The following is a 26,556-nucleotide window of genomic DNA, read 5'->3' on the forward strand; positions in this document are numbered from 1 at the left end:
TTCAAAGATCAATTACAGTACATGGGAAAAGAAAAAAGAGAGAAAAGCAAAGGGGTTACTTCATATGCAACAATGAGACTGTAATCCTTTCCAGAAACGGCAGTTCCTGCTTCTCTTCTCCCCCCAGCCTTCCAAATATATTACCCTTCAGAAAGCAAGTTCAGGGCCAAAATTCTATACACATTACTGAACAAAGTGGGACTTGCCTCCAAGAATATATGTGCAGGATCAGGTTGGACATACTTTACCCACCCCAAGTGAGGTGGCCCAACCAAAATAGGCAGTACAGGCTACTGCTTGGGGCAGCAGAAATCCAGTAGCTCAAGGCTAATTGGAAAACCCCTCTAGGAAAAACCTCTCTATCCTTATTTCTGTATACATGAAGGAGCATCTCCACCCCATTGTTCAGCCCGGATGCTGAGGTCTAGCTCTGAGGGCCTTCTGGCATTTCCCTCACTGCAAGAAGCAAAGCTACAGGGAACCAGGCAGAGGGCCTTCTCGGTGGTGGCACCCGCCCTGTGGAACGCCCTCCCATTAGATGTCAAGGAAAGAAACAACTATATGACTTTCAGAAGACATCTGAAGGCAGCCCTGTTCAGGGAAGTTTTAAATGTTTGATCTTTTATTGAGTTTTTAATCACCTGTTGGAAGATGGCCAGAGTGGCTGGGAAGGCCCAGCCAAATGAGCGGGGTATAAGTAATAAATTATTATTATTATTATTATTATTATTATATTATTATTATTATTATTATTATTATTATTATTATCATCATCCTGATTCTTGCTTAGGAAAACATAATCACAGCAGTGGGGGCAGCAACTGAGTAGGTCCTATTTTCCTGACTGCAGTCAGATTCCCCTCATTCTCTACAATTGAACGGAGCAAAATGCTTCCCTGCCTTCCATTTTCTTGCCCGCGACAGAAAAGAGAAGTTGTATTAGGAAAGCCTGAAGAAGACACGCGGAAAGGACCAGGTGGAGGAGGAGGAGACGGCGACCAGGCAGCCCCGCAGCCCCCGGACCAGGCTTGGCTCCCGCCCCGGCGAAATGGCCTCCCTCCCCCTTGGGCTTCGACCCCTCCCCCCGCGCGCCTCTCCAGGCCCAGACCTGCTCGGCCGCCCGCCTGGGAAGAAGCAGCGGAAGAGGAGAGCTGCCAGTCAGAGCAAAAGGGGGCGGGACAAGGCGCCCGATTGGCCGCTCGGCACTCGAACCATAGACTGGAGAAGTAGAGTAGGGACGGGAAGGCGGTGCTTCGGGGCTCCTCTTCCTCTCTCTCTCTCTCTCTCTCCCCTCTCCCCGCTGCGACTCCCCCGTGCGCACGCGCCGAGGCCGGAGTGTCTCGCGGGGCGACCTCCCGTTGTTGCTGGAGGGCGAAGCCTGACCCGCCCAAGGGAGCCAAGCATTCCGGCAGAAACAAGGACACTCTTCTGAATTACCGGTCTGGGGTTTGCGCGCCGGGCCCTCGCGAGGGGTGACGGGAGTTGTGGTCCGACTCCATCCGGCGGCTCGAAGGCCCTGCTCCGGCCAAGCCCCGCCCTTTCACTTCCGGGGTCGTGCATTTGAACCCCCGCTTCCTGTTGCCGAAAAACTAGGCCGAACCCCAACCGGAAGGCGGGTAGTGGAGGGGAAGCGCCGCTCTTTCCACATTTCCGCGGAGAAGCGGGTAAGGCTCCCTCACAGCCCCGGCGAAGAGGGCAAGCGAAGCCTCGCCTCCGACCTTGGCGCGCGGGATCTCAGGGCTCAGCGCGGCCTCCGCCCCAGAAGGCGCGGCTCCGCAGCAGGGCAGAGCCCGGAGGCCTCCCCAGGCCCGGCCCCGCGAGGCGGGGGTGAAGCGCCTCCCGCCAAGGACTCCCTTTCCGGGCCCCGCTCGAAGGGCCGCTTGCGGGTCCCGCTCCCTTCCCTCCCGCAGGAGAGGGCCTTCTCGGGGGTGGCTCCTCCCTGCATAGGGAAGCCAAATTGGCTCCCTCTTTGCTGCCTTGCTGTTTTTGTTATAATTATCTGTATGTTTTAAACACACACGTTTGTCCTTTAATGACCCCCCATGCTTTTAGCTAAAAGTGACCTGTCTATCTGAAGTTTAGATAGATTTCGCCTGAGTCATAATGTAATGCAACATTTTCTGGTAGAAGCCAGCTGGTGTTGTGTTGTGGGGAGGGGTCCTCTTGAGAACATAACTGAAGTCTCTTCTCGCCACAGCTCAGCACAAGAGATAGACCTTGCAATGTTTGTACCAGAATGTGGTACAGTTTGATTTGATGTTTGTTTGGATGTCTTATGGCTTCTTTCTACTGAGGCTCTTAAGTCTCACAAATGCTTGTGGGGTGGGCAATGAAATTTGAAAGGAAATTTGCCCTCCTAACCAGCTCTCCCAGTTCTATGCTGTCCTTCAGTAGCAGGCAAACCAATGTGCATCTGTTTAAATAAACAAAGGAATATATGGCAAGCAGTGGTGCATGACCCCCACAGGCCAGCAGTCCTCCAAGGACTGAGAGTGCACAAGGATTTAACATTCTAATTCTTTAGGACCAATTGCATGCACTGATTTCCTTGGCTGCCCATACTGGTACCATTTGCTTAGATCACTGTCAGAAGCATTTCAAACAAGCACAGATTTCTAGAGATTGAATTGCAAAATCTCAGCCTTACAGCCCATAAATCTTGCTCTCGATTGGGGTTAGGGATCTTACCTTTCTTTGGCCAGATCACTCCATATTTACATCACCTATACAATCCCCACCAACACAGAGCTTTTCCCGTTGCAAGATGTAACTTCACTCCATCTTGCTTCTGCAAGGAAGCTTCTTGAAAACCCCATATTTAGAAAGGCATTGTCCTTGTGGTATAAAACAGGTTGAAACCATTGCACATGTTTTATTTTACTGTCCATTTTTATGCTGAAATCGGCAAGAAATATTTAAATCTCATGCTGAAAGAAAGGTTTAATTGCCCTGATTTATCCAAGGTTTCCATTCTACTGACATTATGGTGAATGTAGCAAAATTTCTGAGAGATGCCATGAAATGATGTCACTGTAAGACTTGAGAGGCACCTTTTAACCTTATGACGTCTATCTGTTTTATCTTAAAGTATCTGCTTTCATGAACAGATGCCAATTTTACACTTTGACTTACACTTGTAACCTGTGTATGCCAGTAAAGGGTTAATACTTAGGCCATGGGCCAGTGGATCATCAGTCTGCCTGTAATTTCAGCTCAGTGCATTTATTTATTCATTTCTTGTTCACTGTAAAGAAGTTAGCATTCCATGCTTAATAATATAAATTCAATGCCGCGGAAATCCAGATTCCATACTAAGAAAAGCCAACCCTTACTCTAGACTCCTGGAATTTCAACAGCCACTGCCCATCACACTTTGAAGCATAGCTTTGCATCTATAATGGCTAGAAATGTGATTCTCCATGAATATGGAAATTTGAGGTTATTAAGACACTTGATTCTGTGGACAGTACCATGTTATGTACTTAGTCTCCCCTTCTGTAGAGCTATGGGATGGACACAGTCCTCATTGTGCCATCTCTTGACCTTTCTTTTCATGCTGTTTTTTAAAAAAATAAATAATAATAATAATAATAATAATAATAATAATAATAATAATAATAATAATTTATTATTTACACCCCACCCATCTGGCTGGGCCTCCCCAGCCACTCTGGGCGGCTTCCATAAAAACCAAAAATACAGTAAAATCACACGTTAAAAACTTCCCTGAACAGGGCTGCCTTAAGATGTCTTCTGAATGTCAGGTAGTTGTTTATCGCTTTGACATCTGCTGGAAGGGCGTTCCACAGGGTGGGCGCCACTACCGAAAAGGCCCTCTGCCTGGTTCCCTGTAGCTTTGCTTCTCGCAATGAGGGAACCGCCAGAAGGCCCTCAGCGCTGGACCTCAGCGTCCGGGCAGAATGATGGGGGTGGAGACGCTCCTTCAGGTATACTGGACCGAGGCCGTTTAGGGCTTTAAAGGTCAGCACCAACACTTTGAATTGTGCTCGGAAACATACTGGGAGCCAATGTAGGTCTTTCAAGACCGGTGTTATATGGTCTCGGCGGCCGCTCCCAGTCACCAGTCTAGCTGCCGCATTCTGGATTAGTTGTAGTTTCCGAGTCACCTTCAAAGGTAGCCCCACGTAGAGTGCATTGCAGTAGTCCAAGCGGGAGATAACCAGAGCATGCACCACACTGGCGAGACAGTCCGCAGGCAGATAGGGTCTCAGCCTACGTACCAGATGGAGCTGGTAAACAGCTGCCCTGGACACAGATTTAACCTGTCCCTCCATGGACAGCTGTGAGTCCAAAATGACTCCCAGGCTGCGCACCTGTTCCTTCATGGGGACAGTTACCCCATTCAGGACCAGGGAATAATAATAATAATAATAATAATAATAATAATAATAATAATAATAATTAATAATAATAAAAGCTCTCGAAGGCTAACCAGGATATCTCTATAGTGACACTGACTTTTAGTTGTTGTTTTTCTTTCAGGGAGAAATGTTCAAAGCAGACCTGAAATGGCTTCCATGAATTTTAGATGTATCCAGGCATCTATTTCTAGAATGCAAGCATGTAGGCAGCTACTAACTCGAGGCACAGCCTTGAACCATTTTGGCCAGCAAATTAGGCAGTTCAGGTTATGTCCCCATGGTTCTTCAACATTGCGAACAGTGTGTTCAGTCTGTGGTTTTCAGTGCATGGCTTGTAGAAACTACCATATGGAACTGGGAAATCACCCCGGCTATATTACGGGAATGGTGCAACTCCATGGAGAAGCTGGTAACAGTGTAAAATCTGGCAGCACGTGGACAGATGAACAGGTGTTTTTGAAGAAGTTGAACTGTTTCTGTTCATACAAAGACATTTTCAGATTTGTAAGCACATTGGAAAGTTTATCTGACACCATGGTGGCAGCTGTCCTGCAGCGGTTGTGTGATGTTCAACTGGAGGACAGTATGCTGAATAATCCAGAAGAGGTGATGGAGGATGAAGTCTTCAGGTCACTTTGCTTCCAACTGGAACAAGAATCACGAAGCCTGTCTGAATCTGGTCTTGTAAATTCACTAAATGCTTTGATAAAATTGCGTGTGGATCCCTGGAGTGCCTTGATGGTTCGTTTGGTGTCAGAGAGCCAAGAACGTCTTGATAAAGGCCAGATGACTATTAGAAATCTGTGTGTTCTTGGAGAATCCTTGTTCAATCTAGAGGGTCCAAGTTGTGCTATTCTGGGACAAATTATGGACCAAGTTCAAAGTACAAACCTGGAGGACTGGAAGGCTGATGAAATGGCTATGGTCTACAAAATGCTGCAGCTGGGTGTTGGGGAGAGAGGAAAGTACCAAGCCCTATTAAACAAAATGAGCAATTTAACTGTAACTTGGGTTCCTCAGTTCAGCCCCGAAATGACAAGTACAGTGTTAAATGCTCTGGTGGTTCTTGATCAAACCCAAGCCATTCCTCTAGTGATAAAGCTTTGCAAGCATTCAGTACGACACGTCCCATATTTGACTGACAATGAGCTAGAAAAGGTGCTGGAGGCTTTCATTCATTTTGGACACAACGACCAGTTCTTCACTGAAGCTCTAGAAAGACATGTTGCCAAATACGCCTTCACCATGCATCCCTGTGCAGTTTCCAAAGTCATGCAGTTCTGCAGCAGGAAGCGCATCCTTTCTAAAAGCATCTTCGATGCAGTGGCAGAAAGTTTCATCTACAATGCTGACAACTTCACCACTGCTCAAATCGCTGAGCAGATTATTCCATTTGGGAAACTCAACTATTTGCCTCCGTGTGCTCCTTCTCTTTTCCAAAAGCTTGAAAGGATACTCAGCACTCGATCGGCCCAGTTTCAGCCCCATGTATTCTTGAGCCTTCTTCATGCATGCACCCTAGTTGAACGCTATCCCCTGAATTTCCTGGCAAAAGTCTTTAGTCCCTATTTTCTGCAGCAGTTGCAAGGTAAGTATATAGCTTGTCTAGGGATGTGGATGTTCAGAAATGTTACCTCAAATAAATGACATGCCCCTGGTAACATTGTTAACTCACATGGGCTAGTAATGGAAGTTGTGAATTCGCATTGGAGAACAGGAGTGGGTCTTGGAGAGACCTTGGGAAATTACATCTGCAGTAGGATTGAAGTGGGGCAGGAGCTCGGAGGCAGCCTCCCAGTATTTTGTTAATTGTACAGCAGAGTTGGTAGCAAATCTTACTTTACACTCCCCTTGGTGACTCTAGTAGCTTTCCTGTGAAATGAAAGCTTAGGAAATAGGGGAAATAAATTGTGTAACCATCTTTCTTGATGCCTCTGATTCTTTTATCCCAGCTGAAGGACCTGGTTTGAAGAAGTCTGTTCTTTCTCAGTTGACCCAGCTATTTCTAACAGTTACACTGGAGTGTCCTTCCTACGAGGTATGAGAATATGCTATTCCTTTTTGTGCATGTTTTGATCCTGCACATGTTTATTCAGAATAGGCAACAGTGTTGCATAATAAAATGAGCAGCCTTAAGTAATGATGCTAATTAGTAACTGTCAATAGCAGCAGTCATACTGAATTTTGCTGGTAGTTTAGTGTTCCGTGCGTAGCCCGTTGGGCTTTCAGTTCAGCGGAGTACCTATATAAGGAGCTTCCCAAAAAAGACTGCAAATAACTTGTTCTGTGCCATCAGGTGTTCCCTTGCAACCCATTCCTGTCCTTGTACCAAACTGCTTGCGTATTTATTAGTATTTATTTATTAGTATTTCTACCTGCAGGAAGAAACTGCTTATTTTCCTCTCCTGTCTTAATAGGGTCCCCAACTCCTTCCCAAGTACATTGTCAAGTCCTTTCTCACGCCAGATCGTTCAATGGAGTCCTTGGTAGACAGTCACCTCTACAGCAGAGTAAAGGCTGGCCTCACTGACCTCTTGGGCGCCCGGATATATTTTGCCTCTCACGTGTTGACACCATACTGCTATACTCTGGGTAGGGAAGCTGTTGCTAATGCGTGTCTTGCTGAATGCAAATGTTAATGGTCACAGTCCCATAATTATGAAAATTTCTGTTTCAGTGTGTAAAGTAATGCTGCGTTCATCTTCAACAGACTTTGCATGAATGAATGCAGTAACAAACAAACAACAAAACAAAACAAACAAACCCTTCACAAAGTTATAGATGATCCCTGACATGATTGCTTCTCCTAAATAGTAGTTGCTTGCCAAATGCCTCTTTGCTCAGCATAATATTGCAGGAAATTCTCATGGTTGTGTGTGTCAGTATCCGGTTGACTGCCAGATACTGTACTATTCTGCAGAAGGAAAAGCGGCCCTTACCATCATAGAAATCCTCTTTTGACCCACCCCCCACCCCCCATTCACATGCAGACTAAATGAGTTGGAAATAGGATGTAGACGATACTTTTATCCTCTTGCTACCTTTAATACTTAATGTTTTTCTATTATGGGAGATGGTTTTCTTTTAACAGATCTCATACTTTGCATTCATATCAAGTGTAGATAAGAAGCAGAAAGGCCCGCATACGCTTTCCACATTCCAGATGGTAAAGAAGAATAATGCTCATGTATTTTGGGTGGTTTTGCCCAAACAAAAAGAGGCACAACATATATAGTATATGCTATAGAACAGGCATGTCCAACTTTCAAGAGACTGAGATCTACTCCCACTATTAAAACAACTGGCAGTGATCTACCAAAATTGTAGAGCTATTTTTAGGAAGTCAAAATTGTTGGGCCTTTTTTCCTTTCCTTTTTCTTTTTTTGAGTCGGGGGGGGGGGGCAGGGCAGCGATCTACCACAGAGCCCTCGCAATCTACCTGTTGACCATCCCTGCTATAGAAATTTAGTAACTTTTTTCTTGCTCCTTCCTCGCACCAGATATCGAGATTAAACTCAATGATGAGGGATTTGTACTACCAGCTAATAGACATGAAGAGGCGTACCAAAGGTAAGCAAGATGCTAAATATAAACAGTGTAGTGCAAGTGGTTACAATTTTCTGTTTTTTCAATTTGTGTCTTTGCTTGTTGCTTCCCTGGGGCTGCATCCCACAGGACTCCAGAAACATTTCAGTTAAACAATTGCACTGAGAGTCAGACCATTTTCAAAGAACTTGTTCTGTGCCACCAGCCCATGGCAAGGTGTGCTCCTCCTGTGGGATCTTCCCCTGGGCTCGAGGTACTTCACAAGATTCTGTGGTTCAAATGCTAAGAGCCATATGACATCCCACCGCAGGGAAATGGCAGCCACATTGCACCATGGAGGTTTTGTCAGGTATTTGTATTACCCAAGACGTGTAATATCCGAAAAAACAACAACTATGCAGGATGTCATAAAAGTTTGATTCAAATGCGATAAATATTTAATCTTATTTTGTGTTTGATTGGCAGAATAGCTCTCTGCATTGATGATCAAAGAAGATTTTGCACAAACAGTCACAATCTTCTTGGAAAAGAGGCCATTAAGCAAAGGCACCTACAGCTAGCTGGTTACGAAGTTGTGCAGGTAAATACTTGAAGCAGTTGGGGTGAATCAAATGGTTGCTGTTCAAAGCGGAATGGAAAATTGCAGCCGGGGCAAGGTAGTGTGAACAGCAGGTAGCGCTGGAAAGCCATATTGCTGCCTCAGACTCTCTCTTGAAGCTTGGGCTCTTAAGAGCTGATACCTACCCCCATTGAATGCTTAATCTGGACCTGGAAAATGTCAACAATTGCAGGCCAGTGGTTAATATCCTATTCCTGGGCAAGTTGCTGAAGAGAGTGGCAGCTGGCAAATGCTAGGATACTTCTGTTTTGTTTTTGGGTTTTTTTAACCATTTTGATTTGGCTTCAGAACTGGCTTTGGCACAGAGAAACTGCCTTGGTCATAACGAAATCACCTTTCCCAAGAAAGAGAAGGGCAGGGGAGCGTGGCTCTGCTGGATTCCTCAGACCTGTCAGCGGCTTTCAGTACTGTTGACCATGGCATCCTTCTTAACAGTCTGACTGAGCTGAGTGTTGAAGGCACTGCTTAGGACTGGTCCTGCTTTTATTTGGAGGAGCAGTTCCAGAGGGTGGGGCTGTTGGAGCACCGCTTGACCCTATGGCAGCTTTGCTTGGGGTCCCCACAAGGTTCCACACTCTGCTCCAGGCTGTGGAACATCTACATGAAGCAGATGGAAGAGGTCATCCAGAGATTTGGCGTCAAGTGTCACCAATATACAGGTGACACCCAACTTTTTCTCTTTGTCGCTGACTTCAGGCAAGGCTATGGGCATCCTGAAACAATTCATGGTCACAGTAATGGAATAGATTGGGGTTAATAAATGGAAACTCATTCCAGATGAGGCAGAGGTACTGTTATTGGGTGGTTCACTCCCCAAAGGTGAATGGGATTGCTAGGAGAATTCTACCCTAGGTGTATATAATTCTTTCCAAAGATGGAATAGATCTATAAAAGTAGTTTCCAAACTTCTCCTGCCCCCCCGAACCACTTGAAGATCACTCAGCAGACCACTCAATGGTTTTTCTGCCTGTTGTATCAGTTGTGATGTGCTATAGTGGCTGTGGACTGATTTTTAATTACCGTATTTTTCGCACCATAGGGCGCACCGGACCATAGGGTGCACCTAGTTTTGGGAGGCAGAAAACAAGAAAAAGTTATTCTGAACCCCTTCAGCGAAGCTGGAGAAGGAACAGAAGAAGACCCTTCTGTTCCTCCTCGGGCTTCGCTGGACAGGCGCGTCGCTACGAAGCGGGAGGAGGAACAGGAGACCCTTCTGTTCCTCCTCCGGCTTCCAGGACAGGTGCGTCACGGCGAAGCCAAGGAGCCTGCATTCGCTCCATAGGACGCACACACATTTCCCCTTCATTTTTGGAGGGGAAAAAGTGCGTCCTATAGAGTGAAAAATACGGTAAATTGTTATTGCTCTTTTTATTTCTTATATCAAAAACTATAGGATACAATACATAAGAAAAAATAAGCAACAGACCAATTCCTCTAATTTCACAGAAGAAAAATTATCTGAGTTTGTTTCCTGAAAAATGCTTGCAGTAATACATTCTTCCTTCCTTTTAACTTTCAGATTCCATTTTTTGAATTTGAGTCACTGAAGACCAGAAGTGATATAGTGGAATACCTGCACAAGAAAATTTTTTCTAACTCTTATAGGCTCAGCTGGTGATTGAAATAGAATCCAAATGATGCTGACAGATCTATGAAAATTGGTTTATTATTATTATTTTAAATTTGGGACTTGGTAAGCTACTGTGATTTTAAAAAAACTGAATCTTGTTTTCTGGGCCAGTCATTGAGTTATCGAATTGTAGAGCTGGAAGAGACCCCAAGGGTCATCTAGGCCTTCCCCCTGCAATACTAAAGCATCCATGACAGATCCAACCTCTGCTTAAAAACCTTCAAGAAAGGAGAGTCCACCGCCTCCTGAGGGAGACCGTTCCACTGTGGAACAGCTCAGTCCTCTAACAATACATAAAGAGAATGTGCCAAAAGGCTGGTAAAATACAACTAAATTTATTTTTTAGTGTGACTATATTCATCCCAAATAAAACTGGGAAAAAATATTTTGTTACACTCCCCCCCCCCCCGGCCCAAAACAAATTGCCACAGCAAATGCCAAGAGATTTGTTATTTTCAGGCTATTGACTCTTCACGGATGCCTGAATTTGTGAGCTGAACTAGCAGTGACATTAAAGTGATGTTTAATGTTAATAGCTAGCAGGAGAGGCTGTTTTACTAAGGGATCACAGGGAGGTGTGTTAGTTATTTCTTCCCCACTGCAATTCTGATGAAGACTAACACAAGCTGCTATATTGGTGCTAATGGAAACTCCCCTTCTAGGGCTAATTCCACCATCTGGACTATACAGGGGGGAAAGGATTAAACTCATTCACTGAAAAAACACCCACATTTGCAGTGAAAGTGCTCCAACGTTGTTAGTTTCAGCTCTAAGAAGTCATTTCCCGTCCTGTTGCAACATCTTATAAGACAGAGCTCCAGAACCATTTTAAAGCAGTTAAATGAAAACCCATCCCAGACACAACTTCCAGACATTTGCTTGGCCCCCTAAGTGTCAGGTCCCTTAGACATTGCCCTTTGGCTTCTGGCCCCTTAAAGTTACAATAATACCTGTGATGGCACTAAAAGAAACATCACTGCCAGTCCAAGTGGCTCGTAAGTTTCTTCCAAATTGCTTCTCACCTCAAGCCATGGTTGTGTCTGCCTGCTTTTTACAGCTACAGGCCAAGAGCTGTAACAATAACAATACTGTATGGAAATAGAGATTTAAACATATATTTGGGGCTGTAAATCTTGATTTGAATAATTCCCTTCTTCAAGCACTAGGGAGGGATCGCCTGGCACATTTTGAATTCTGAGAAAGTGCCATGGACACCCTTCAAAAAATGGCTGTCATGGAGGAGTGGCATAATAGAAAATTGGGGAGACTTTAGTAATTGCCATCATTCCCACACCTGGATAACCTTCGGCTTACAATGGGAAGTCTGCTATGTCCTGCTCATCATGAGTATGGAGACTGCACAATATTGATTCTCTCTCAAACAAACACACAGAGGATGTTGCTGCCTAATTGCAACAGGGAGCATTCCCCAGTACCAGGAAAGTTACATGGTGCCCACACCACATTCACACTCAGGTGCACATAGAACCATCAGGTGATAGAACTGTAGAGTCATCTAGTCCTACCTCCTGCAATGTAGGAATCTCAACAAAGCAGACACATACTGACCGCAGGCACACAGCCATTTGTCTGCCTCTCACACAGACCACAAATGCCTGTGTTCCTTCTCTCAAAGAGCACTTATGCCCCCCTCCCCTTCTCACTACTCAGGCAGCTCTTCCTCCTGGCCACAGGATTTTTTCCCAGAACAGAGTGGGGAAGTAAGTGAGAGGGGTTGGAGCAGGCTAGTTTCTCACAAAAAAATTAATGCTGCTTATATATTTTGCTTCATATCTCAGATTCTAAAATACTATAAGCTTTGCTTAAAAATGAATCTGGGGATTATGGTTCATCCCAGATGCGCAAAGAAGGCCTTTGCAGGCGCCATAACACCTCTGAATGTGAGGTTGGTGACCCCTGAACTTGGACACAGCTCCAGCCCAAGTTTGGTGGGCTGCCTTTGGCTCTGTGAATCATGATGTGCATACTGTACTGTCAAATAAATGCATATCTTTTCCTAAGCTTTTTTATTTTGCAGATTTATCATTATCTGAGCATTCTGAATGCATGGATGAAGAATTTTGCTTTATAACTATACTAAGCTGTTAACACTATAAGACGTAACGATGAGATGTGCAACAAGCTTTTGTTTCCAAGAATGAGGGGAAAAAAGACACATAAAGCAAAAGCATGTTGTCAGCGCCTTCATTTGTGATCTAACATCCATTGATTTGTGAATCAAAGCTCTAACCTGCATATTATTAGCATGTCATAAGAAATGGTTGAGTCTAGTACTCACAGACAAGCACATGGCTGCTTTAGCAAGCAGGATGCACTGAAAAAAGCAGAAACCCCATTGTCATGGGAGCAACTGCGCCCTCTTCCCCGAATATTGTATTATGAGCTAATGCTCCTTGTAGAATGCTGTTGTGAGCTGCTCGTTGCATAAATGTTGCCATGTTACAGGCACATTCAAGTAAAACATGCCTCACTTAATTTAGCAACCCTGCAAAGAATTCATCAGATGATATGATGCAATATTGGATTTCCCCCAAAATCCCAGTAGCACACTACAGGAAATAATACAGAAACAAAACCCAGGCACATTAATTCTTCCCTGCTATCAATCACAACAAGTAGCCTTAGGTTGCTTCAATGTTTCTGGATGATTTTTCTATCAAGCAAGCTATTCCGTTTTTCCTGTAGAATTCCGCCTGAACGTGTTTAATGCGCACATGGTCTCGGATCAGCTGCTCCACGGGCTTGTCTATGCGTCGCCCATATTCAGAGGAGGACAAGACTGCCATAGGCCTTGCTTTTTCCTGTTAAGAAATGTTAGGTGTTATTTCTGAGTATGGCAAGAGGGTGAAACTGGTGCTTAGTGCAGGGCTGCTGCCAAAATGTTCTTTCCTCCGCTCCCTGCCCATCTTGTGGTATCATTCTGTCAGGTGCCTTCCCACTTTTGATCCACATCCAGAGCAAAGGTGGAACAGGGTGGAGGGGGACAGGGTGGGGGTGGAGGGACAGGCCTGTGTCCTCCTAGTGGTGCAGCAATGAAATTGCTAGCACATTTGCAAAGCTAAGCAGGGTCTGGTCTGGTTTAAATTTGGATGGGGGAAACAGCCAAGATTTCTGCATTGCAGAGGGCTGAACTAGATGACCCCAGGAGGCCTTTCCAACTCTTTGGTTCTATAAATGGTGGTGGGTGTTTCATGGGACTGTGCTTTGGGTTTGCATTTGTGTTCTTGGTGCTCCTGGTCACCCTCCTCTAAGTGCACTTCAGTGTCAGTGTCCTTTACTGTCTATAGACTTTAGTATCATTACTGTTGCTGGTGGGATAGAGGAGCATTCATAAAATTGACACAGCTATGGTCCATGAAGAGGGTTCAGAGTGACCATTAGCTGTTCTTGTCGCCTCCTCAAACCTACACGATACTAAGCACTTTGCAGGTGTGGCAGCCTGTGGCTCCCCGGCTATTGATGAACTGCCACTCCCACCAGCTCCAGACAGCATGGCCAGTGGCCAAGGAGGAGGGGAGCTGCAGTTCTCATGACTGGGAGAACAGAAAGATGAGCAAATAGTGATTGCTGTCAAACTGCAGCCCAGTCAAGAGATCATCAATTTGGTCACCTCATCATTAATATGAAGTCCTCTGCTTTTGGCGTGTTCTCTGTCACAGCGGTGGAGTTTTTCGTCATAGCCCATGGGTCTTTTAAAGATGCAGTCGTACAGGGAAACAATTCCTGGCTTAAAATAAAGGGGGGAAGAAATGCCATGCTGTTAACTGACAAGATGACACAGGTTACAAAGAATCATACCAATAAAACTGACAGATATAATGAGGTTTAGTTGAGTCTGCTGTGAGCACAATGCCCACGTGCGCTTTTCATGACGGCAGCACCACATAGCTTTAACGTTCAGCCCTGATGTTGAAAATCGATCTGGAGCCGATAACTGCGCATAGATTGGAGCACTGCCTTTGGCTTTGCTACAACTGTCCCACACAGGTCGGGGCAACACGCTTCTTCCCAATTAATGTATCATGTAATAGGTTAAAGAGCTTTTGTGAAGATGGAGGCCACTGAAGCCTCTCGATAGTGACCACCTGAGCTGCCCTTCTGTCACAAAGAGGCAGGACACAGAACTCTCCTAAGGGACAGAAAAGCTCAGATCCCAGAGGGGGGACTGTAAACAAGGATCTAGGAAAGGAGTAAGAAGAAACAAGTCTAAGGAAACAAGAACCAGCAGAATGACTCCAAGGACAAATACAGACTATTGCTTGTGAGGGAGAAAAAGCAGACACATGACCCTCATTTTACCACTTAGGGCTCATGCAGACTTCCACTTCTCCCACCACTTTTCCCCAGGGAAAGCTGAACTTTACCACTGAATCGGAACAAATGGCAGTCAAGTTTTCCAGGGATTGATGTTCCAGGGATTGAACAGTAAAGGGGAGTTTTCCCAGGGAAAGTGGCAGGACAAACAGAAAACCGCTTGGGCCCATGCTTTCTTGGCACAGGGCAAGTGGAAGTCTGGACAAGTCGTTTTCCAAATGGGCCAGTCCAGAGCTGGCACCAATGGAAGGTTGTGTGTGTGCAAATATTGAGAAATTACCTGTAGCACAGATACAACTGCTAATAGAGAATTTGCTAGAAGAAGGAGGAGGAGGAGTTTGGATTTGATATCCCGCTTTATCACTACCCTAAGGAGTCTCAAAGCGGCTCACAATCTCCTTTCCCTTCCTCCCCCACAACAAACACTCTGTGAGGAGAGTGAGGCTGACGGACTTCAGAGAAGTGTGACAGGCCCAAGTTCATCCAGCACTGCATGTGGAGGCGCAGAGACGTGAACCCGGTTCGCCAGATTACGAGTCCTCCGCTCTCAACCACTACACCACACCGGCTCCCTATTAGCTGCTTTTAGCTGCTTAAAGTTTTGAGTTGCCTTTCACTCTCTCCCCCTCCTTCCCACTTTGTTCCTTCAGTGAAACAGCAGTTCAAAACTGGATTCCTTCCTCCTCACGACTGCTCCTTCCCCTCTGCTGTACGCACCTTGCTCTCTTGGTGAAAATAGCTGAGTTCAGGGGGATCTTTGCGTCGGGGGGGAACATAGCTGAAGGCTGACTGTGCTGAGAGTGGCAGCTGGTGTTTCCTTATTAGTTGTTCATTGATGCCTCCCAGTTCCTCCAACTCTTCCTCTTCTGTTCCCAGTTCTTCCCCATTTTGGGCTTCTTGCATTCCCTACTGAAGCCTAAAAGCTTTGCTGGGAGGCAGGCTGGCTGACTTCAGGGCTCCAGTGGCCGCTTTTTCTCCAGCCAGCCCCCCCCCCCCGTCTGCTGAGTTCTTTGGTTACTAAGAGACGGTCTGTGTTAACTGTGATGTCAGACAACATATAAAGGAAACTGGAAGGCTGAGAAAAGCTGCTTCTGCGTGAACAAAGGAGCTTAAAACCAATTTGTCTAGAGGAGATTGCAGCAAAAGGCCACAAGTATTCCTGGATCTGACAAGGATCACTAAAGTTGGGCTTAAGAATGAATTCACTGGACAGGGTCTTCCGTATGATGTTGTATAGCTTCTGAAATGTGAGACACCCACATCAATGATGGATAGGCCGGCCAGGCTCCAGGAGGTGGGGATGCATCCATCTGGAAGAGGGACCAAAGGAGCTAAAGCAATGGGGAAGGCATTAAAGATTGAATAAGCGGAGAAACTGGACATTATTGATTTGTGCTTACAAAGAGGCTGCTGGGAGGCTCAGATGTTCCTCAGCAGCAGCTGCTATTGAAGAGCACTCGGAACCATAGAGCATTACAGCAGTTCCATGTGCAGTCTCTCTGCCCCAGATGGTGACACTGTGCCAAGATGGAGTTTAGCTTGCAGCACACATGTCCTTCTAGCCTTTTGGGCTGCCTTGTTTTCTCTTATTTCTTTGCATTGCTCATTTAAGAAGGCCCTCTTGTCTCTCCTTGCTACTTTTTGGAAATCTGCATTCAATTTCCTGTATCTTTCACTATCTCCCTCGCATTTTGCTTGCCTTCTCTCCCCCGCTATTTGTAAGGCCTCATTGGACAGCCACTTTGCTTTCTTGCATTTCCTTTTCATTGGGATGGTTTTTGTTGCTGCCTCCTGTATAATGTTGCGAGCCTCCATCCATAGTTCTTCAGGCACTCTGTCCAGCAAATCTAAGTCCTTAAACCTGTTCCTCACTTCCACTGTGTATTCATAAGGGATTTGACTTAGATTGTATCTTACTGGCCCAGTGGTTTTTCCTACTTTCTTCAGTTTAAGTTTGAATTTTGCTATAAGAAGCTGATGATCTGAGCCACAGTCAGCTCCAGGTCTTGCTTTTGCTGACTGTATAGAACTTCTCCATCTTTGGCTGCAGAGAATATAATCAATCTGATTTCGATGCTGCCCATCTGGTGATGTTCATGTGTAGTGTCATCTCTTGTGTTGTTGGAAAAGAGTGTTTGTGATGACCAGCTTGTTCTCTTGACAGAACTGTACTAGCCTTTGCCCTGCTTCGTTTTGAACTCCAAGGCCAAACTTGCCAGTTCCTGTTATCTCTTGACCTCCTACTTTAGCTTTTCAATCTCCTATAATGAGAAGAACATCCTTCTTTGGTGTCATTTCTGGAAGGTGTTGTAAGTCTTCATAGAACTGGTCAATTTCAGTTTCTTCAGCACCGGTAGTTGGTGCATAAACTTTACAGTGATGTTAAAAGGTCTGCCTTGGATTTATATCGAGATCATTCTGTCATTTTTGAGATTACATCCCAGTACAGCTTTCACCACTCTTTTGTTGACTATGAGGGCCATTTCTTTTACAGGATTCTTGCCCACAGTAGTAGATATGATGGTCATCCAAACTATATTTGCCCATTCCTGTCCATTTTAGTTCACTTATGCCCAGGATGTCAATATTTATTCTTGCCATCTCATTTTTGACCACATCCACCTTACCAAGGTCCATGGTTCTTACATTCCAGGTTCCATCTTAAAAAGCAGAGACATCACCTTGCCGACAAAGGTCCGTATAGTTAAAGCTATGGTTTTCCCAGTAGTGATGTATGGAAGTGAGAGCTGGACCATAAAGAAGGCTGATCGCCGAAGAATTGATGCTTTAGAATTATGGTGTTGGAGGAGACTCTTGAGAGTCCCATGGACTGCAAGAGGATCAAACCTCTCCTTTCTTAAGGAAATCAGCCCTGAGTGCTCACTGGAAAGACAGATCCTGAAGCTGAGGCTCCAATACTTTGGCCACCTCATGAGAAGAGAAGACTCCCTGGAAAGACCCTGATGTTGGGAAAGATGAGGGCACCAGGAGAAGGGGACGACAGAGGACGAGATTGTGGGACAGTGTTCTCGAAGCTACCAGCATGAGTTTGACCAAACTGCGGGAAGCAGTGGAAGACAGGAGTGCCTGGTGTGCGCTGGTCCATGGGGTCACGAAGAGTCGGACACAACTAATGACTAAATAACAACAAACAACAAATAAGTTGCATAACATACAACTCAGCTCTCACACCCGGTATTTTCCTGGAGCAGAATTTGCAAGTGTAGATGCTGGCACATAATATCAGCAACTTTGTTACAGAGAGTCAAACCGCAGTTGCTTCCATATTGTTTCTCTCCATGCCCTAGAATTAACCCCCTGTATCCACTCCTGTTTTACAGAGTCATTATCAAACTGCTTCAGTCCACTGTTTTCTGTGAGAGCTGATTTATAGTGATTTATAACAACATGTTTGTAATTAAATGCAGCTGCAGCACCAGCCTGTCTAGGTATAAAGTACTACAGTGGTCCCTTGGTTCTCAAACTTAATCCGTTCCGGAAGTCCGTTCCAAAGCCAAAGTGTTCCAAAACCAAGGCACACTTTCCTATAGAAAGTAATGCAAAACGGATTAATCCGTTCCAGACTTTTAAAAACAACCCCTAAAACAGCAATTTAACATGAACATTTAAGGAGACCATTGATCCATAAAATGAAAGCAAAAAACAATGCACTGTACTATAAAATAAAACAGTATTGCAGATGATAAAATTTTTAAAAAATTCTTACTTGCACTGATGATAATCATTGTTTGGATGGGGGCCTTTTATTCATTTCTGGAGTCACAATCAATCAATTGGTAGCTGAACTGGGTTCCACACAATCACAAAAACAAATTAACCGAAAAAGCCTCAAAAACAAAAAATGCAAAATAAATAGCAAAAACAAAGGCACCAAAATATAAGCTCCAAATACCACCTCAGAACACTGCTATCGGAAATGGAAGCCTTGAATTACAATGGGGGGATGGAAATTAGCAGTACAACAGGAAACACAGAAACAGAAGGCTTGAATTACAATAGGGGACGCAAATTAGTAGCGCAACAGTAAAAACAGAAGCTTAGGACTCAAAACGGAGCATGTTCGGCTTCCAAAAAAAAGGTCAAAAACCGGAACACATACTTCCAGTTTTGTAGCGTTCAGGTTTCAAGTTGTTCGTGAACTAAGCTGTTCAAAAACCAAGGTACCACTGTACTTAAAAGCTTTTCAGGGTTCTTGTACCTTTGAAATTAAACACTTATTTTTCGCAGGTCATCTGTTGTTACTGCTTCCTGTTGAACCCAACTGGGAGATTAGTGAGGAGAGGAACACTGTTGCTACTTGAATTGCTTCCCCGATTTGCTTGATTCTGTTCCCAGTGTGGTGGAGATTTCAATTACTGATTTCCTTTCATTACTATTTTTTAAAGAGTGAACTGGTTCTAACAAGGACTAGGGAGGCTATAGGGTGAAAGTAACCCATATGAAATAAGTGAAGTTGCTATCCATAAGAGAGGTAAAGTATAAATTGCTGCATGGCCTCACATCCATCCTGGCTTGCCTGCCCTGTCTCTCCCCTGCCTCCTCTCCCTTCCTGTCAGAAGTAAATTGTGAACTTATTGGGTCTGCCTTTTTTTAGGCTGTAAAACATCACATACTTTGATGGTGCTGTATGTATTCATGCAAGAGTCGCAATAACCTCACATTGCAAGACAAAAGTACATATAAAGTTTTAATGAGTTAAACTTACAAAAGACAATGGCATCAAAACATTTGACACATTTTGTACAAAACTGGTCCTGCTCATCTATAGTTCTTTTGAGAAGGTGGTTAGTCAGGGGCTCCATTTCCTGTCCCTGGCATCTAGTGAACACACCTTAGTTGTAGTAGATGAAGGGACAGATTTAGAGGTTACAAATTCAGGACTAGAAGGTGATATTGGGGAGCTACTATACTTCCCACAACTTTCCATGCAGCTCCAGTTTTATTGCCATAAGATTTTTTTTTGTATTTTTTTTTCTTTCTTAAACCGTCTTCCCCAAGGTCTCAGACCTTTAATATCTCCAACTCCTGTCGAAAGTTTCTCTTTTCCACTGAAGAGTTGACAGTGCAAGCTCAGTCTTCCCAGCCCAGAGCATACCTTGTTTCAGCCATCCTGGAACATTAAGACTATTAAGGTCTCTGGATACAGAATGGTGGGAGGAGACCGTAAATATGACTACAGCAACATTTCTATGCACCAGAAAATTACACACATGTTCATGGTATGGGCTGAAAGAGACTTAAGAGAAAATGGGCAATGCTTCTTTTAAAATGCGGCACTGCCTGCAGCCGAGAGCCTGTTTCAGGACACCACGTTCCCTTGCGAGAGGGATTTTGTCATTTCTGTATGTACAAAATAGGTCTGCAACTCCCCTTTTCCTTTGACGTTAATTATGCCTCGGCAGGTGCAAATGTAGCCCAATGTTTGTAAAATGTTACTGGTCTCTTCTGTGACCTGCAATGCAAGAGACAGACAAGCACATCATACTTTAAGAAAAGGAAATCTCAAAGCCTCCCTCCCTCCGCCTCTTTGCCCTAAGTGACATAGCAGTGAGGAAAGCCCTTCATTGGACTGTTTTACTTCACACAGGGCCTCGTTTTTGCTAATCTTAATGGACAGGTGAGTGAATACAATCACAGAAGATCCACCACAAATAATTTACACAACAGGATAAAAACAGCACCTTGAACTGAACAGATTCTAAAAAACTTTGAAATATATAAATAAAAATGTAACCCACCCCCAAGCATATCTACAACTTCTGTCAATTCACAGGAAAAAACAACAGCAGCAGCAACAACAGACAATGCTGCCATCTCTTGGAATCAGTTCCTCCATCACTACCCTGCAGCCACCACCACCATCACAGCCCCAAAATTTGCTCCAGAGAATTATGGGCCCCTCAAAAGAAGAGATGGCGAGTGGATGGAGTTGGAATTACTGAAAATTGCTTTCCTCCCCATTTTGCCGATGGTAGATTCCTTGTCAGCTGAGCAACCCTGTTGGATACCCACCTAATAAAAAATGTTGATGTATGATTTTGGATCAGATTTTAACCAATGAACCTTCAACTAACCTACAAGTCCCCCCCCAGCTGTGCTGCTGCTGTCTTCACTTGATGAGCTTCCCCCATGTGTGTCATAGCCTGTATCTTTGCCTGCGAGGGACCTTTAGTGGGGAGATTCCCCTGCTGTGCAGGGGCACTTGAGTAAAAACACAAATAGAAGCCAAACCTGAATTTTATCTAAGACACCGGTGCTATCCATTCTGCTGGCCACATTTACAGTGTTGCCCCAGATATCGTACTGTGGCTTCTGTGCTCCAATGACACCCGCAATTACAGGTCCATGGTTAATTCCTGTAAAGAAGATGGCAAATTAAGGGTGGGCCCCCTCACCAAATATATATTTTTAAATGCTACAAATTGCAGAGCTCCCTGGAGGAAACACATATGCACATCTGGTGGCTTTGCTGTCAAATTTGGGGTCTGGAGTTATGCAGAATTTATTCCTATGGCTGGGATTCAGATCAAATTAATATTTAATTTATTAATAATAGTATTGTTCATTTAAGAAGTGCAAAATTCCATCAAATAAGCATTGAACAATTATGAAGGGAAAATTGAGAAGTATTAATGCATTGACGGAGCAACATAGTCAATACTAGGGAATGTGTTAAGATGCCAGCACAGATTTGTATGAGGCTGATGGTTATCTTTCTATGGCAGAGTTGTAAAGCATTTGCTGTGGAAATGAGTATCACTTTGTTATTGATTTGTATTACCTACCTTTTGTTTCCTAGGAATATGTCATATAATTGGAACACACTGAACACTGCTCTGCTAATGAATGACTAGGAAGCGCTATATATAAAATCAAAATATTTGTTAGAAGTGTAACAGCTTTCTTTTTACAAGTTGCCCCATATTTTTTTCTGAGGGAAAGTATCCTTTGTGCCTTAAAAAAAGGTTTTCCTTGATTTTATTTAGAAGCTCTACGTTACAGGTTTCTGAAGGAAAGTGTTTGCAAGTGTACTCCAAAAGTAGTGGGTGGCTGAGGGCAACTTGGGGCTCATCCACACTAGAAAGGCTGCGTCCAAGCAGTTTTCCATTTGTCTCCTGCTTTCTATGCATGGCTCATAGTAGTTCTGCCTTTGGCCTGCCACTTTCCCCAGAAAATCCCCTCTTTAGCATTAAATTGGAACAAAAGGCAATCTACTTTTTGTCAACTGCTTTTTGTTTCGATTCAGTGCTGTGTCTCTTAGTTTCAAAGCATTCTTCCACAACCTGCTTCTGCCACTAGGTGACACTATAAGCTAAAATGAACAGAATCAGCCAGTGAGCAAAACTAGAATTATACAAACTGGGGTGGGGGTGGGCAGCGAGAACCCCAGAAAGAAAAATACTGTTACATTAAACATGAAATATTTCATATTTATTTATAGGTTGGTTCCATTTTCTTGCATACATTTAAAACTTCTGAAGCCTTCAAAAATAAATGGCATTACTAAAAGGATATTAAAATCCTGGAATGACCCCTCAGTCAGTCAGTCAGTCAGTCAGGAATTTAATTTTCTGCTGTTGCATTCTACAAACTCTGGATATTTTGAGAAGATGGCAGTATTTGAATTTATGTGAATTTGCTGCATAAGTATTTAAATGAAAATAAGAGAATGAAAAAATGCAGTTAAGTAGAACAGACAATTGTGTGGTTCGTTGTTGTTTTTTTAAAAAAAGGTTTAAGACTTCTGAGTGAAAGCAAGCAAGCAGGAGAGAAGAACTCGAACCTCCATTAGATGGGATTCTGCCCACACCTCTAAGGCGATATGACACCCTCTTGCTTGGAAATGGATTCATTATCTCGTTTTTATGTTCCTTTTAAAAAAGAATTACCAAGATAGGAAAAGAGGTAGTAAGGGAATACCAGGCTACTTTAAATGAATTCAAATTTCCAGGGTCTGATGAGCTGCATCCAAGGGTACTAAAGGGAGCTTACAGATGTAATTTCAGAGCCTTTGTCTATTATCTTTGAGAATTCTTGGAGAACAGGTGAGGTCCCTACAGACTGGAGGCAGGTGTCAGAGGCTGGACTGAGGAGGAATGGTGGGAGCCCCCACTCCTGAACCTCCCCAAGGGCAGGAGGACACTATTGATTTTGAACAGTGGTTTGCAGAAGAGCACAGTCCAGAGGGGAAAAGCTGGGAAATACTGGATGAGGAACAGCTAGAAGAGGAAACACCAGGAGAGAGACAGCTGGCAGATTCATTGTCCTTGGACAGCATTCCTGACTCCCCCTTCGCCTAAGACTAGACGGGCTTTGAGAGTGATAGAACAGAAAGCACAATGGCAACAAGCTCAGATTAACTGATGTAGGAGTGACGTAGATTAAGGGGGACGGAGGGGGTGAACCTTAACTGGGAGCAACACCATTCCTAGAGAGAAAGGCATTCCTTTGTCTCTCACTGTGATTATTAAAGAAACTAACTGATAAGAACGCTACTTTTGTTTGATCTGCTTATTTACTGCCACTGGGGAAGGGATCTGATTCCCCAAAGCCTGACAGTGGGCAAATGTTGTCCCCATCTTCAAAAAGGGAGGAAAGGAAGACCCAGGTAACTACCAACTGGTGAGCTTGACATCAATACCAGGAAAGGTCCTAGCACAGATAATTCAACAGTCGGTCTGTGAGCATTTAGAAGAGGATGCTGTGATTAATAAGACCCAGCATGGTTTTCTCAAAAATAAGTCATATCAGACCAATCTGATTTATTTTTTTGATGGAATTACAAACTTGGTGGATCAAGGAAATGCTGTGGACATAGTATATCTTGATTTCAGTAAGGCTTTCTTGTGGAGATGAGGTAACTGCGAGATGGATTTGTAGCTGGTTGACTGACCGAACTCAAAGAGTACTCATTAATGGTTCCTTGTTATCTTGGAAAAAAGTGACAAGTGGGGTGCCGCAGGGTTCTGTCCTAGGCCCATTGTTTGTCAATGTCTTTATAAATGACTTGGATGAAGGAATTGAGGGGATGCTCATCAAATTTGCAGATGACACCAATTTGGGAGGGGTAGCTAATGCCTCAGAAGAAAGAATCAGAATTCAAAATGACTGGAGAACTGGGCGCAAGCTAACAAAATGAATTTCAGTGGAGACAAATGTAAGGTTCTGCACTTAGACAAGAAGAACCAGATGCACATATATAGGATGGGGGACAACTGGCTTACATGTGAAAAGGATCTAGGGGTCTTGGTGGACCACAAGCTTAACATGAGTGAACAGTGTGATGCAGCAGCAAAAAAGCTAACACTATTCTTGGCTGCATCAACAGAAGTCTAGTGTCCAGATCAAGGGAAATAATAGTACCACTCTAGTCTGCCTTGATCAGACCACACTTGGAATACTGTGTCCAATTTTGGGCACCACAATTTAAGAAGGATGTTGACAAGCTGGAAGGTGAGCAGTGGAGGGCAACCAAGATGATCAAGGGTCTGGAAACCAAGCCTTATGAGGAGTGCTTGAAGGAAGCTGGAAAAGAGGCTGACAGGAGATATGATAGCCATCTTCAAATATCTCAAAGGCCGTCACGTGGAGGATGGAACAAACTTGTTTTCTCCTGCCCTGGAGGGTAGGACTTGAACCAATGGCTTCAAGTTGCAAGAAAGGAGATTCCAACTAAACATTCGAAAAAAAACTTTCTGACAGTAAGAGCTGTTCAGCAGTGGAACAGACTCCCACGAGAGGTGATGGATTCTCCTTCCTTGGAGGTTTTTAAGCAGAGTGGCCATCTCTCATGGATGCTTTAGCTGAAATTCCTGCATTGCAGGGGGTGGGACTAAGATTCTATGATTCTAACTTTCAAGAAAAAGTACAATATATTAAAGAAGAGTGTATTACATAGCATGATTCTACATGCTCAAACTTTTAGAGTGTGTCCAAAAAAGAAAAAAATCTCACAATATGTATTGAATTCCTCTTATTTATAACAATATTTATGCTGTCAAAGCAGTCTGGTTAATTTCACACACACAAAAAGAAGCAACTCAAATCAGTGTTTCCCTTAGATGTTACAATATAGGAACTTGCAGAGCTCTGCTGGATCCCCCCATCTAGTTCCAGAGTTGTTTCCACAATTTCCACCGAGATGCCTATGAGCAGCACATGAGACAGCAGAACTCTCCCAGTCACATTCCCCAGATATCAGCATTCAGAGGCATATTCTCTCTGATGCTAAGGCGTTCATCTAACCATCAGGAATACCAGCCATTGCTTTAGCCTCATCCTCCAAGAATCTAACCATCTTTTTAAAAATTGTGTCAAGTTGGCACCTATCTCTATGTCTTGAGGGAGGAAATCTCATCATTTTAACTATGCACTGTGTGAAGAACTGCCTCCTATGGTCTGTCCTGAATCATCTGCCTTTCAGCTTCATTGGAAGACCCTGGGTCCTAGTATAAGAGAGTGAGAGAAACTGTACAAGCAGGTCTTTTAAAAAAAATTCTTCCAGGCAACTTCCCAAAGAAAATAAAACTGACACGCTGTTTTTGCCTTTCCCTGCCTGCCTTAATTTTCCAGTTTAGGAACTTGAGAACAGTGATAACAGCAGCTTTCTCTATTAATATAATTTTATTTACTTTTAATATTTTTGCACTGCCTTTTTGAAAGCCACGAAGATGGTGTTCAACAGATCAAGTATGAAAGCAACGTCATGAAACATTAAAAAAAGGGTAAAGGTAAAGGACCCCTGATAGTTAAGTCCAGTCGCAAACACTCTGGGGTTGCGGTGCTCATCTCGCTTTACTGGCCGAAGAAGCCAGCGTTTGTCCGCAAACAGTTTTTCCAGGTCATGTGGCCAGCATGACTAAGCCGCATGACTAAACCAAGGAACCCTTTCCCTAATGAGGCCTCCCGCCACTGGTGTTCAGCTTCCGTTCTTCCGGGGCAAAGTTCGCTAACCGGAACACCTACTTCTGGTTTTGCGGAGTTCGTTGTCCAAAGTTTTCGTTAATAGGGCTGTTCGTAGACCGAGGTACCACTGTATATCCTTGATTTAATTCATTATGAGCCATTGTTCTTCAGAGGCTCACACGTTTTGGTAAGCCATAATGTACAGAAGTGAGTTATTTGTTTGTTCTGTGAGGAAATAAGCCATGTGCTCTTGACCTATTGACCATGGTTTGTTGGAGTACAACAGGCTAAGCTAGGAACCATTGTTTGTTCCCTCCCAGAGCAAAGAAAGCATAATTTGCTTGTACACAGTAAACAATTGTTTATGGCTTATTTTGATGTGTTATTAGTAGGGTTATAACTTTTTTACAACCTCATGTGCTGTAGCTTAGTTAGATTAACTTTTGCCTAAAAACAAAGCAATGAACTGTCATTTGAAAAAAGCTTACCCCAAAATCAATAAATCAATTTTAGTATATGTAACTGTCTAATGTATTGTGTCATTATTGTGCCATTATACATAATAATTATGCATTATAATACAGGAAAGTAGCTTGCAAATTTTCTAATACTTGTACAATGTTCTGTACATTGTATATCAATTCTTATTGCTTAGAATCATCATCATCATCATCATTTATACCCCGCCACTCTGGCTGGGTTTCCCCAGCCACTCTGGGCAGCTCCCAACAAAATATTAAAAATAGAATCAAACATTAAAAACTTCCCTAAACAGGTCTGCCTTCAAATGTCTTCTAAAAGTCAGATAGTTGTTTCTTTCCTTGACATCTGATGGGAGGGTGTTTCACTGAGAAGGCCCTCTGCCTGGTTGCAATTCTTCTTTGTTTCTGCTGCTAGTGCCATAATGTTCCCACATCACTTTGATTGCGCCTTCTGCACACTGCTTGCTTCTTGGTATCTGGAGGATGGATGGCCTCTGCTTCCGGTGAGTCTCCAATACCCACAATGCTTCCCCCCCCCAAAAAAAGGTTTCAATATTTCTGACAAGTTCTTGAAGTCATTTTCAATGAGTGGTAATGTTGCATATATGGTGATTCCCACTTTTCATTTTGGGGTGA

General features: G+C 43.9%; 3 protein-coding genes across 4 annotated transcripts in view; 1 reads left to right on the forward strand and 2 right to left on the reverse strand.

Moving 5' to 3' along the window:
• The first annotated feature begins 1,427 nt into the window (after positions 1 to 1,427).
• On the forward strand, positions 1,428 to 12,198 carry FASTKD3 (FAST kinase domains 3). Its single transcript, XM_081917822.1, has 7 exons — positions 1,428 to 1,664; positions 4,504 to 5,970; positions 6,335 to 6,420; positions 6,800 to 6,974; positions 7,883 to 7,952; positions 8,394 to 8,508; positions 10,067 to 12,198. Exons 2-7 carry the CDS (start codon positions 4,530 to 4,532, stop codon positions 10,163 to 10,165), a joined length of 1,986 nt encoding a protein of 661 aa, XP_081773948.1. The 5' UTR covers positions 1,428 to 1,664; positions 4,504 to 4,529; the 3' UTR covers positions 10,166 to 12,198.
• Positions 12,199 to 12,368: 170 nt separating this feature from the next.
• CFAP90 (cilia and flagella associated protein 90) lies at positions 12,369 to 15,511 on the reverse strand. The gene is made up of 3 exons (XM_081917936.1): positions 15,230 to 15,511; positions 13,809 to 13,925; positions 12,369 to 12,999 (listed from the first exon to the last, which is right to left on the reverse strand). The coding sequence occupies exons 1-3, from the start codon at positions 15,413 to 15,415 to the stop codon at positions 12,820 to 12,822; spliced, it is 483 nt and encodes a 160-aa protein (XP_081774062.1). The 5' UTR covers positions 15,416 to 15,511; the 3' UTR covers positions 12,369 to 12,819.
• A 3,696-nt stretch (positions 15,512 to 19,207) lies between these two features.
• Positions 19,208 to 26,556, reverse strand: part of ADCY2 (adenylate cyclase 2) — a gene marked incomplete at its 5' end in the record, with an annotated part of 151,361 nt that continues 144,012 nt past the window's right edge. For both annotated transcript variants that reach the window (XM_081917731.1, XM_081917732.1), the window contains 2 exons: positions 19,208 to 19,985; positions 20,765 to 20,889. In XM_081917731.1, the coding sequence (XP_081773857.1) occupies positions 19,833 to 19,985; positions 20,765 to 20,889 (278 nt within the window). In that variant the 3' untranslated portion in view covers positions 19,208 to 19,832. The remainder of the gene's footprint in view (positions 19,986 to 20,764; positions 20,890 to 26,556) is intronic.

This window comes from Podarcis melisellensis, assembly GCF_964234715.1.
Source record: "Podarcis melisellensis genome assembly, chromosome: 7".
NCBI lineage: Eukaryota > Metazoa > Chordata > Lepidosauria > Squamata > Lacertidae > Podarcis > Podarcis melisellensis.

Excerpts from the sequence above, each read along its gene's own strand:
- FASTKD3 (XM_081917822.1), top strand. The coding sequence starts at position 4,530 with ATGGCTTCCATGAATTTTAGATGTATCCAGGCATCTATTTCTAGAATG. Across the intron at positions 5,971-6,334 it reads TTTTCTGCAGCAGTTGCAAG|CTGAAGGACCTGGTTTGAAG; the intron begins GTAAGTATATAG and ends CTTTTATCCCAG. Across the intron at positions 8,509-10,066 it reads CTGGTTACGAAGTTGTGCAG|ATTCCATTTTTTGAATTTGA; the intron begins GTAAATACTTGA and ends TTTAACTTTCAG.
- CFAP90 (XM_081917936.1), bottom strand. The coding sequence starts at position 15,415 with ATGCAAGAAGCCCAAAATGGGGAAGAACTGGGAACAGAAGAGGAAGAG. Across the intron at positions 13,926-15,229 it reads ATTTTCACCAAGAGAGCAAG|CCAGGAATTGTTTCCCTGTA; the intron begins GTGCGTACAGCA and ends CTTTATTTTAAG. Across the intron at positions 13,000-13,808 it reads GACTTCATATTAATGATGAG|GAAAAAGCAAGGCCTATGGC; the intron begins GTGACCAAATTG and ends ATTTCTTAACAG.